Raw genomic sequence first — 12,695 nt, 5'->3', positions numbered from 1 at the left:
TCCCAGGAGGGCTTGCAGAGCTCAGCCAGCCTGAACTGTCTGGAGGAGCAAGAGCAGCATCCGTACGCTGCTGGTGAGGAGGAACCCAGGGAGGAGGGGTCCTTCGTGCTCCACCGCTCATCTGGCAGGGAGCTGAGCCCACGCTCAGGTTTCCCAGGCAGGTGATAACCTCCTGCAGAGATCTCCAAGGCAGGAGACCTCCTCTCCAAGGAGGTCATCGCTGCCTTTCTGGAGGACTCTTCAGTCAAACAGGCTCTCATACTCAGTGCAAGATACACACAGCCTGCAGAGCTCTGTTCCTGGAACAGGGAAGGCCCAGCAAATCCAACTGCCAGCAAAGTTTCCCCTCCCAAGGCCACCCCCGCACGCCGAGGCCAGGCCTGCTCTCAGCTGCTTCTCCCCCATACGCCTGTTAGTGCCTGCCGCAGCTCCGCTGCTGGCCGCCCTCTGCTCTCAGAGGGAATTCAGCCCAGACCACGTGGCCCAGAGCACGGCGGGAAGGGGAGATGACATGGCCGGGGGGGGGGAGGAAGGGGGGGAAAACAAGCGCTCCTCCGCTGCACAGAGATCTGCCAGCAGTTGTGACTCAGCTCTCCGTCACCAGCATGTCAAAGCTGCTCAGCATCCAGTTACCTTGGGTATCAGCAACTGAGCTCCACCAACACCTTTCAAGAGTAACTAGTGCACTTTCACCACCATCCGCAAACCATTTGTGTCCCGGCTTCGAGGGGCAGCAGTGGGAAGAGCCAGCACAGCTTTGGGGGCTCGCAGAGCAGGGCCCCAAAGGCCAGCTGAGCCTCTGAGCTGCTCCGGCAGGGAGCTGGTTGGGAAGAGTGCTGGGGCAGCCTCTCACGCCCGGCCAGCGCTGCTCCGACTGACCTGGCTGCATCTCAGCAGGTGGCCGGCACTTCCCTGAACATCCGTATTACGCAGGAAGACCACTTAACCACTTCCCCTCCAGGGGAATCAGCTCAGGCAGCCTCCGTGCCTCCAGGCCTGGCTCACCCAGGCGCTGCAGCTTTCAGGTCTCTGTGAGAGAAAAAGGCAGTTAGTTCCCAGCTGTTCCCGACGGCACAGGGAAGAGACGATGTTTGTCTGCAGCCACGGTCCCAGCACCATTAGCGCTGGGTCAGCGCACCGGCTGCCCGGCAGTACAGACTGGATCCGGATCACAGGCAGGCGAACAATGGCGTTGCTGTTGAATTAGCCAGCCGCACAATACGGCTGCAGAACAGGCGGATCCAGAGAGAAGCCGGAGGGTGGGCAGACAGATGGGACCTGGCAAAAAGCCTGCCAGCACAGTCAGCCCAACACATATCTAGGAACTAACCTGGAATGCAGATTTATGCCAGTTTATACTGGTTCAGCACCCAGTAATGCTTGTCTGGAACATTTTCGATCCTGAGCCAGGCATTCTTGAACTGGATTTAGGTAACCCCAAACCCCACTGGGGCATTCAGCGCTGCGCTGGCAGGAATCGGGTGGGAGGAAGAGAGCGTGGCGGCGGCAGTCTCCAGCTATGCGCGTCCCGCACGGCGGCTAAGCACACCGGAGACACCGCCCCGTTGAGTTCAGCTGGGGTTCAAATCAGAAGCCCCAAGGGGAACGGTCTGGCAGGGCCCAAAGATGAGCTGGACACGCTGGGCGGTTCTGAGCACCATTTTACTGAAGGGCTGGACACCTGCTAGGACTTCATAACAAAAAGTTCACTTCATGTAAGAAAAAAGACAGTCTGTTTTTCGTCCCGTTCCCTAAGAGCGGAATAATACTAACACTGCCTTTTCACTAAACAATGTCATTCCAAAATATACAACACTGAGTGTGGAGCAGCCCAGCCTCATATTAAACATTAAATATTAATATAGCTTCAGAAACATTCTACACAAACAAATGAAACGGTATAAAGTTCACTCAAGAACAAGGTGATCGGTTGTTGTAAATTCGCCATACAAAAGTTTGTTACTCGCCCTTCTGCTGGGCGACAGCCGTTCCCCATCGGACTCCGGGGACGCTCGCTGGGACAGGGCAGCCGTGGGGCGCTGGCACGGACAGTCCGGGCACGGCAGGTCCCTGCTTGTGCGGGCGTCGCTCAGGACTCCTGACCACCGGGGAACATCCGTGGCTAAGCTGGCTGCACCAGTCCCAGCCAGAGCAGCTCAGTCGCGCTGCAGCCGTGGAGCCAGTTCTCTTAGAGACGACGGGCGGCAAAGACGAGCTCGCGGGGCTGGGCAGTGCCTCTCGCTACCCCACATCCTCCATGCCCCACGGACTGGCTGCTGTGCCACTGCTCTGGAAATAACGTTCCTCAGAAATGCTGCATCAGGAACTTTGAGGAGAGAATGACGTTACACTCCGGAGGCTGCATCCTCCCCGTGACAAATTCCAACGCTAATCACGTCCCTTCCCAGGCCTTGGTAGTTCGATGGACTGGGGCACGTTTCAAAGTGCTCTGCTTTGAAGCCTGGGCCCCTGGGGGAGGAGGGGAGGTATCTCTGGGGGTAGCTTTGCAGCACCCTCTCTTTTATACCAGCACCGCGTGCCTGACCGCGTCTGTGGGAATCACCAGACTCTCACAGGGGCTGCCTGTAGCAACAGGAACGGAAAGGGCTAATTAAGACAATGAGGAGACAGTCCCAGACGATAATAAGGCCTTTGAGGGACTCCCCAGGGGCAAGGCCTAATCATCCCCGCAGGGGAAGTTATTTCAGATGCTCACACAAGGAAGAGCTACCCTCTCTGCGAGGGCTTCCAGAGGGTCCAAGTCAGCACACACCAGGGGGGCTCTGCAAGCTGAGAGAGCGGCTTCCCTTCCTTGTGACCACCTGAGCAAAGCCAGTTTGTGCAACTAACAAAGGACGGAAACTAAAGGCTAGAAGAGGTGCTTGCTTCAAAAGGGCATCTCCCTGCCCTCCAGAGCCCGCAGCACCAAGTGCCTTGTGTAATGCCACCAGACAGAGAAGGAAAGGCTCCATTAGCTGGACAGGGATGGAGTTCAAGAAGTGCTACCAGTATGCTACATACTTAGCTCCCTCTATTTGGGGACATCCTCCTGCAGCAAAAGCAAACGAAGCTGGTCAGCCAGACACTACTGGCATCTTTGGTTTTGCCTAATCCCAGCTTCTTCCTTTTTCACCAGACTCCTCAATCTTCTTGAGCAAACCGAGGGGTTCGGCCACAGCACCACTGCTTTGGAAGCAGCAACCGGCCAAGCTGCTTAGTGCTAACGCTGTTGCATCTACAGACACTGTTCAGTTGATAGTTGAGGCTGACCTAGTGATGAGGGCTGGCTCTCCTGCCTTCTGGGACAAGGTCTCCACTCCAGAGTCAGCAAGGCACCTGGCACTTGTCTAACAGCATCCAGCTCCAGGCAGGAGCAGGCTGCAAGGAGAAGGAAATCTGAGCACAGCACAGAGCCCAGGAGCACGAGGGCTTGGGAGCAGCCTTTCCTGGTACCCTCTCCAAGGATGGTCCCAGCCTGCCCAGCTCAGGGAGCAAAGGGCTGCAGCACCTTTGAGAAGGCAAAAGCTGCCATGGAACAGTGCTTCTCCTCAAGCCACCTCAGCTCCCAGAAAGCTGTCACCATCTGACCACAGGACCAGAAAGGCCAGCGCCACTTCGTATACTGAAAAACAGAAACAGTCACTTCCACACAAACCAAGCTGCTGGAGCTGCAGGTGCTCCACACAGCATGGCACCAACTCTGCCAAGCATGGCAGAAACCAGGATCCACCCACCTAAACCTCCCCTCCTGCCTGGGAGGCTTTCCAGCTAGCGTTACATTGTCCAACTGCAGTTAAGAGACAAGTCTGCTCTCCGTCAGCACACATACCTCATGTCATGGCCAAAGGCCCAGTCCCAGACAAGGCAGGAAACTTTGGCCCAAGGGGAAAGCACCCGGAGAGGCTGCCACCCTTTTGCATGGAACCAGGGCAACAGCCACAAGCCAAAGGGCCAAACTGCTGCTCAGTTTTGTGCTCAGGCCCAAAACCCAGAGCATCCCCCCATCATGCCACAGTTGGAGCAGGGGGACTTCCACCCAGCTCCACCAGTGGAGAAGTGCTGCTGGTGTCCAAGGGGGGGCTCTGGCAGCAGGAAGGCACAACACATGCAGCTACTGGGCAGGGCCGCCGAGCGGGGTGCAGCAAGCCCCCAGTAACTGAGTGGCCCCACTCACCAGTGGTGCTTTACCCCTGACAGCTCTGAGATGGTCGTAGCTGGCGACTTGCCGAACTCTGTGCAAGGAAAAACCAAACGAGGGGCATCTTGGTCAGGCAGCCATGCTGGAGGGAGCAGAACGCCATCTCTGCAGAACAAGTTGCACCAGCTCCTCACTGCTCTGCAGGGGACTGACCGCAGCAGGGTCCTGGAGCATGGCAGCAACAGGCTGGGCAGACGATGCTCTGGTCTGAGAAGTATCCAGCTACGTTAGCCCTCACTACACTCTGCAGAACACACCTCTCCCCACGCTAAAATACCAGGACATTTATAGTTCTACAAGTGGGTTACAAAACAGGAGTAAAAAAATAGTCCCTTCTTATTTCTTCTGCAGAAGAGTGCTTAAGAAGTTCTGCACAAGGATCACTACTGCAGCTGGCTCTGGGGTAGAACACAAACAGTTTGGAAACAGCAGCACCACACTACATGGCTTGCAGGGAAGAAATTTATCCAGTTGAAAGTAGTGGCAGAAGGTGAAACCTGATCACTGTGCACATGAGCTTTAAAACAATGTTTCTACTAATTAACATAATTTCAACCTGGTATGTGATGTCAGCTCCCCCTTCACCTGCCTGCCGGATAAGCTGCTCTCCCCGCGGACCTCACTGACGGATGTCTGAAGCACAGAGGAAGCTGGTCTGGTGCAGGCGAAGCACAATCTCTTGCTTCTCAGCAGCTGAATAAAATGAGAAATGATTTCCACAAACTCAGTCTGAAGAACAGTCCTTTCAACTCTGAATCATTTCTAGAAGTGACAGTGGCACAAATCCATGTGGTAAAAGCATTCCTAAGAGAGTCTCCAAGGCTCTCGGCTGTCACAGCGCCCAGGAACAGCATAGGCCAGGTTAGGCACTTGGATGAATTCAAAGTGACTAATACAGAAACAGGTCTAAACAACCTGCATACGGCACGCTCAGCAGAGACCAGAGCACTCCAGGCAACACATTCTCTACCTGCTGTGCCAGTTACAGCCGCTGCAGATCCCTGGAAGGCAAATGATCTAACTGTAGTCATAGAAAAATTTAAGTTGGAAGGGACCACTTGAGCTGTCTGGTTAGATCAAGTCTTAGACTTGTTTTGATCAAACCCTTGATCTTCCCTAAACACCAGCCAACAGGCGGTTACAGCACAGCCCCGTCAGCAGCCTCCTGCACATCAGTGTCAAAGGACCCAGCTGCCAGGAGTACCTGCACACAGCCACAAGACTAAGGACTGCAAAACCTACCACTAACAGGTTGCGGGGACTCCATACGCCAACACTGGACTCACTGGGAAGTAACTGGCAGGCAGCACTTGCTGACATTGGCACAAGAAGCTATGAAAACCCTCTGTGATTAACAAGCTGCATTCCTTCCAGCCAAATTTCAAAATCATCTGCACAGGAGAAGAGACATCAGGACAACAGAGAATCAGTGTGAAAGACATCCAGCAAACTAGATCTGAACTCTGAGAGCTCCAGTGCTGCCCAGTTAGCTCAGGTGCCCTGTGGTCCCTATTACAGATGTGCAGAAAAGCTGCCAGGGATTTGACTGATCATGGGCAAGTCCCTGAGCTACAGGGTGCTCAATTCCCTCTCAGAAGCCTCAGTGATAAGGCCCTAACAAACATTTCTGATGCCCACCTCTGTTTGCAGAGCAGAAGACCTTTATGCTGGTGGCCTGGGGAGGATACCAGGCGAGCCATCACTATCAAGTGTTCTCAGAACTCAGCTCAGTGCCTAGAAAGGCACAGCCCTGCTAAGGCAGTATGTTCTGCTTGATGTGTTTAGCAACAGCATAAGCCAAGTCTGTGACTGGCAAAGATTCAGACTGGTGAAACACAAGAGGTGACAAAACAGCCGGGAGGCAGGGAGCAATTCAGCAGAGAGAAGTGTGACAAAGGCAAAGGATGCGTCCTGATGTGTTGGCCTCAGGTGCTCAGCTTCCTGGAGGCTGTTCAGGCAGGAGGAAAAGCAGCCTCAACCTGAATTCAGCTGCTCTTCCCCCCAGAGCCCAGGCACTCAGCTAGGACATCTGCTCGCTGCACAGAAAGAGGCTCCGGAGACAGCTCTTGGTGCCCTTATATGGGGTTGGGAACAAGGGGAAGCCACAAGAGCAGCCTGTCAGGCAGCAATACCACAGGCTGGAGTTCAGAGCCCTCCTCAGGAAACAGCCAAAAAGAGAAACTCCAGTGCAAGACTTCAAGATCTGGCATTTGAGAGCGTGGGAATGAGAAGGGTCTGAAGGGATGGAAACAAAGGAGACAAAGCAACACTGGCTGGGCAAGAGTGATGGAGGGTCTCTCTTCATCCAGCATCGCATCAGGAAAGGGGATCTCTCTGCCAGGGCATTTTAAAAACACAGAAGCAGAAGAAAATATTTCCTTCTGCTCTCCAGCCAACCAGCGGCATTCACAGGTCAGCCTCAAACACTGCAGCAAATTATGATCTCTGACAGCAACTCAGTTACACACAGCAAAAACAACACAGAACCCGAGTGTGTGACTCAGAGCCTGCAACCACCTCCCGAGGGAAAACCTCTGTCCCGCTAACAGCGCTGCCTTACCTGGGTGAGTCAGGAGAGCCCTGGCTGCACCCCAGGACACCCAGTTTCTTGCTCTCTAGTGAAACTTGTTTCTCCTCTACGTGCTTCAGCTTTCCTCTCCAAGCTGGGGATCAGATACTGACCCTTTTTATAAAGCACTGAAATCCAGATAGGTGCTAGAGAAGAGTGGGAATGCAGGGAGCTGCAGTTTCCCAAAGGAGCTCAGCCTTTCAGCCAATATCCACACAGATTACTAGGTCAGACAACTGGTATTTTGAGCTGGTGAGAGAACAAGTGGATTACTGGCCTGCTGCTGCAGAGGTCTGAACGTACAGCAGTACACAGAGCCAGGCCATGCTTGGCCTGACACCGCTGCCTCTCCCCAAGCTGCCATCTTCTACTTCTGCAGTATCCAAACTGGGATCTTATAGTCAGTCACACGTAAGACTATGAAGGCTGTCCCTCCCAGGTGGCCGCTGCAGCACCAACCGCTTGAACATGAGTGTTTCTCACGGAGTTTGCAGATCCCCTCCCTGCAGAGAGGAGACCCGACCCCAGGCTGCGTACAGCTGCGTTTGCAGCCAGCAGCGTGCCCCCAGGCGCAGGAAGCCTCGTCCCAGCCTGTCTGCAGCAGGTCTGCAGTGCCTCCTGGGGACAGGCAGAGCCTGCAGACAGGGAGCTTTCCTACCTGCCACAAACCATCTCACAACATCCCAGAAACAACAGCAAAGCTGTCATCCGTCATGATATGTTAATGATGGTGGGGTAATTCTTCTCTCCTACTGCTTCGCCCCCACAGACCGATAGCAAGAAGCTCTCTACATTTGTTTTAAGTGCTGGCATATATCCTCCCAACCCTTCTGCTTTTCTGCTTTGATTCAGGCTCAAATACTCCACTGAACTCAGGGAGAGACAGGATGCATCTAATACATTCAAACACAGCAGATATCCTCTCTACTGGCACCTAGAACCTGCTCCTGAAACGTTCAGCAACAGCAAAGCAGTTAAACTGTGGGCAGGAGAAAGTAAGTAATTGCTATTAACAGCTCCAGCTTTTAGGCTGGCAACAGTCACAATTTCATTTTCTAAGTTTGCACCTGGGGTACAAGGGAACAAAACACCACTGGGATCTGAGGCAGAATCGCTCTTTGGAGGCAAACCCCTAAGACGAGTTCAGAGCTTCTGCTACCAACAACTGGAGGAGGCACCTAGAAACGTCAGGCAGACTTGCAGGCAACAGCCCAGTAACACTCCCGTGCTTTTGTGCGGAGGTAACACCAGAAGTATGATTAAAACAATACTCAACTATCAGCTGGTAATTCTCCAAAATTGCATGGCATTTTTGGAGACAAACAAGTGGCTATAACTCTGCCTGCTTCTGAGCCGTCCAAGAGAGCCCAGAACAGGCTGTCACAACACTGAATCACAAAGAAATCCTGGCACCTTTCAACAAAAGACTGGCTGGAGGGGAGGGGGAACAAAAGCTACTGAACCCAATCCCAGAGGGGTGGAGGAAGTGCATCTTCCCACAGTTCCTGGGCAATATGCACATATATAGATATATAGATATATAGATAATAAAGTTATAAAATTTGATCAAAATAAAACCAGTAAATGTACAGCTTGAAAAAAGAGCAAATATCACAGTGCATCAATGTCATGAGAAAGTCGTATGCTCTCCTCCTGCACAAGAGCATAGCCTGCCACGTTTAGAAGAGACCCCACAGAAAGTGAACACTTTGACCTGCTCGGCTTGCCGTGGGCAAGGAGTCACCATCCTGCATTCATAAACGTGGTTCGGTACTTATGCAGTCAGTTCTGCATAGCAGTGGTAGACAGCCAGAAACAGCACTGGAGCAGGCTGCTCCATCTGCAGGTGTTAGTCGACATATCATCACCAGACACTAGAGATCCAAAGTTGCTCTCACACTTCTCTGCACTCTGGCGCCTGGCTCATACTTACTTACAAAAAAAGTGACAAAGTGAAGAAATTCAGGGGACACTGTGAGAATGAGACAAGGGCTGAATTCGGATCACAGGGGACAGGTTGACCCTAAGAATTTTCTGTGCTCTCCTCCTCACTTCATCATCAGAAGAGTTGTCCACCTTGATTGCCCGGAATTTCAGCAGATTCAAAGTGCTCTGAGCCCGCTGAGGTTTATTTTGGACAGGAATGGTATTTGTTTTTTTCTTCTGCGGTGCTTCTCTCACCTCTGCAGCTCTTTTCCTCTTCTGCCCGACAGTCTCCTGATGACTGCTGCTATCCTTCCACTCCGTTTTCCCCACGGGAGCCTCCTTAGCTTTGATTTTCAAAGCCTTGGATTGCGGTGCTACGGTGCTGCCTTGAGCTGAGCTCCCGGTGACCCTCCCATTCAGGACTCCCGAGGCTTTGCAAGCGTTACTCTCCTGCAGCACGCCACCCTTCGGTCCCTTCAGAAGATTTAAAGTGAGAGTGGCAGAATCTGGTGCTTTCTTCATCAAACGCTTATACCCCTTAGCTTCTGTTATTTTAGTGGGCTTGCCTGAGCAGGACTGCCTTGCGGGACTCGAAGCCTTGAGGAGTTTAAGGTCTGAGGGCGAGATTCCAAGACGCCCCTGTTTGTACTTGGATTCCAAACAGGCCGCGGTGGTTTTCAGCGGCACCAGAGCTTCCAGGACCACGGACAGTCTCATTGCTGGATATACGTTAGGATACATGTTCGCAGGGAAGCCCACTGCTGAGGCCTTGGATGTGCCAGATCTGGTCTGCTTCAGGGAGTTCAGCAGCAGATTTGTGGAATTACCTTTAGAGACAGGCTTAGCGGAGACCTTAGGAGAGTTCACTGAAATGCCTGTGGGTGAAGCAGACACCTTTGCCACAGCTGCAGTGTTTCTAGCTGGAGTTTTAGTGGAATCGGACGCAGTCGTGGCGGCAGCGGCAGTGGAAACATGCTGTGTGCTCTCTTTTGTTTGGTTAGGCGTGTCTGCTGTACATGAACTGTAACCATACACATCTTTACTCCTTAGGATTGTGGCTTGATAGCCTTCCTCCTTGAGGCCCTGAAGAAAGGCCACCAGCTGGGTCTCTGTGTCTGAAAGGTCCTTGGACATTGGGTTGAAGACTCGGAGGGCTTCCTCCAGCACTTTCTGTCCTGCAGAGGAAATTCTCGACCAGGAATGGACAGCTTTTTCTTCCACATTGTTCACTGCAATATTCATGGCATTAGGCAAGGAGGTGCTTCAAAAGGTCCAAATTACTGGAAAAACAACACTTGACACCTCAAAAGGAGAGAGAAGATAGTTAGCTTATAGCAACTGCAATCATCTCGCATTTCTAAGTAGAGACCTGAAACCATTAAGACTAGACCTGGCTACCTGCAAACATCAGGTCTGATTCTGTGCATAACTCAAATTAGCAGCAGCATCAAGAAAATCCTGTCACTGTTTTGTCTTTGCAGTAAAACTAAAGCATCTCTATTACAGAAATAACTTCAATCCTAAACAAAGCTTTCAGGCAATCCCATCCAACCCATCCCAAGATGAACTGTTCCAGTGGTTAACTCAGTGAAATTTGCAGCTCATTTCCAGTTTGAGTTTGACAAGCCTCAGCTTCTGGTAATCAGATCTCATTTTGCCTTTGTAAAGCAGCTTTCCGTTAAATCTTTGCCCTGTGCACATACTGGGAATAACATGATCAAGCCATCTCAACACTCTTCAATGAACTATACAGCCCGAGTTCCTCAAGTCTATCCCAGTGTCATGTTCAATTTTCCAGCTTTCTATTTGATTCTGCCCAAAACTGATTCTGAATCCCTGCTAAATTTGCAGCATCCTTCTGAAGAACTGACAGCAGAGCTGGAGGCTATTTCAGTCGTGCTCCGTTGACGCCAAGTACTGTGGAAAGACAACTCCATTCCTTGTTTTTCCCCAGGTTTGAACAATGGTCTGCAACTCACTGTCACAGCAAGCTGCCGTTGACCCAAGGACACTCACTGCCAAGTGAACAGGAAGCAGGAAATTCAAGAGGGGCAGCAAGCAGGAAGCAGATAGCGCCAGAGCCACGCATACAATCGCCAGAGGGACAACACCCAGCTCACCCCGACAGGCACTAGGCAACTATCTGCCTTGGACAGAAGCACTAACTACTGCTTTAAAAAAAAGGAAGTTGAAGAGGAGCCCAGGCAGGAACCTGGGAGAACTCAAACTGTCTCACACTGAGCTGGCTGCCCAGCCAACTCCACAGCTGGAAGCAGCGGCAAGAGGTTATAAAGTCTTTAGCTTCTTAAGCTCATCAGCAGTGTTCAGTGAACAATCTTCTTCAGAGAAACGTTGAAGGTCTCAGAGACGCTATCAAAGAGGGCAGGACACAGATAAGAAAGTCACGACTGGAAAACTGGCACCTGAGCAGAGAGTAAGGAACTGCTCGTATCTCAAGCTCTCTCCAGAGCTCCAACTATTCTGCAGCCGCAGAGCCTGGGAGAGCCAGCTGTGGACGAGGTGCCCATGCTGCCACAAAAGGTACGGAGAGAAGACACAAGCCTGTAGCTTAAGCCCAAAGATGACAAAAGGATCCCAAGGGGGCAGCACAGGTTGGCAGGTGGGTAACAGGCTCTGCGTGAAGGGCTCGTCTCCATCAAGTGTTCTGTAGACATCCAGCAGCAGAGGGATCTGGTGAAGGATAATGCAGTTGCTTTGCAACACTCAGGACATCTCCCACAGATGAGGGGAGGCAGGAAAGAAAGCACTCCGACAACGCTGAAGCTGGCATCATAGGCTAGATGTGAGATTTGTCATCTCAAAAACGAACACGAATTACTAGGCAGAGTGAAGCAAGCGAGGATGCAAAAGCTTAATTCTGATCTGGTAGAGAAACTATCAATATGCTTTCAACAGACACCAAAATATACAATCTTCTGCCAGGAACTTCACGCTGCACCAAGCCCAGGAACAGCCAGAACGCCTTAACAGGTATTTCTGCATCAGCCGGGCTGGGACCTGACATTCATGGCAACTATGTTCCTGTGTCGTGCAATGTAACACATGGTATGAGAGAAGGATGGTTATAGAGAGGCATGCACTGATATCTCGTCCAGCCAAAAGGAAGTTTGTTTAGTCAACACGTTATCTGAGGACATGCCCTAGCAAAGGCGCCAAAGGGCCATGGACCCACAGCGCTCCTGATAGCGATACAGCTGCCCCGCAAGCAGAGCGCTGACAGGATGAACCCTTACACAATGCTCCAACCAGCCCAGATTTAGCAGTCAGGATCAGACCACGAGCCCTTCAGGAAAGGGTGGGCTCCACAACACTTCGCTGGGCGCACTGGAGGGGCGAGCAGGCTGTCCGCAGAGATGACACTGAGACGCTGGGCTGCGACAGCCTGCGGAAAGGAGCCCGTGGAGGTTGGCGTGGACACCACAGAGGACTCACTGGCGGCTGCCCACGGGCAAGCAGCCTCCTGGCTCGGTCTCTCCTCCCGGTCCGCCCCCCTGTGGAGAGGATGCCCCTTCCCAGCTGCCCGCCCCTCACTCCCCTCACCCTAGGCTCGGCCCAGCGTGGGGAGACCTGACCCCTCACCGGCTCCCGCGGGCTGGAGGCTCCCGGTGTGCGGGGCCGGTGCCCTCGCTGGGGGGTGTGGGGAGGTGTTTGGTGCAGACAGCGGGTGCGGCCCCCCCGCGTCAGCTCCGGGGCCCGCGGGGTGGGAGCCGGAGCGGGACCCTCGGCGCCGCGGCTCCGTCTCCAGCGCCCGGGGACCGCCCCGTCGGGCGGCTCGGCAGCGCCCCCGCCCGGGAGCGCGGGGCCCGGGCACCGCCGGCCCCAACCTACCGGCCGCCGCGAGACCCACACCCGCCGCTGCGCTGCCACCGCCGCTCCAACATGGCCGCCCGCGGAGCGCCGGAAGGGCCGCCCGCTTCCGCTTCCGCTTCCGCCCCCTCCACTGACCCCGGCACCGCGCCCACACCCCGCCGCGGCGCCTTT

The 12,695-nt window shown here is 53.4% G+C and overlaps 1 protein-coding gene across 2 annotated transcripts; it reads right to left on the bottom strand.

The window, feature by feature from the left end:
- Nucleotides 1-1,644: 1,644 nt before the first annotated feature.
- CCDC71 (coiled-coil domain containing 71) lies at nt 1,645-12,659 on the bottom strand. Of its 2 annotated transcripts, none has more exons than XM_064519042.1 (2): nt 12,543-12,659; nt 1,645-9,995 (listed from the first exon to the last, which is right to left on the bottom strand). In XM_064519042.1, the coding sequence occupies exon 2, from the start codon at nt 9,933-9,935 to the stop codon at nt 8,730-8,732; it is 1,206 nt and encodes a 401-aa protein (XP_064375112.1). In that variant the 5' UTR covers nt 9,936-9,995; nt 12,543-12,659; the 3' UTR covers nt 1,645-8,729. The 2 variants fall into 2 exon arrangements, with proteins under 2 accessions (XP_064375112.1, XP_025958470.2); XM_026102685.2 differs by lacking the exon at nt 12,543-12,659 and adding an exon at nt 12,294-12,494.
- Between the last annotated feature and the right edge of the window lie 36 nt (nt 12,660-12,695).

The sequence above is a fragment of the Dromaius novaehollandiae genome, chromosome 12 (assembly GCF_036370855.1).
Source record: "Dromaius novaehollandiae isolate bDroNov1 chromosome 12, bDroNov1.hap1, whole genome shotgun sequence".
Classification (NCBI taxonomy): domain Eukaryota; kingdom Metazoa; phylum Chordata; class Aves; order Casuariiformes; family Dromaiidae; genus Dromaius; species Dromaius novaehollandiae.
This window is presented reverse-complemented; position numbering and strand designations above follow the sequence as displayed.

What these genes read in the sequence shown, in the direction of transcription:
- CCDC71 (XM_064519042.1), bottom strand. Translation starts at nt 9,935, where the DNA reads ATGAATATTGCAGTGAACAATGTGGAAGAAAAAGCTGTCCATTCCTGG.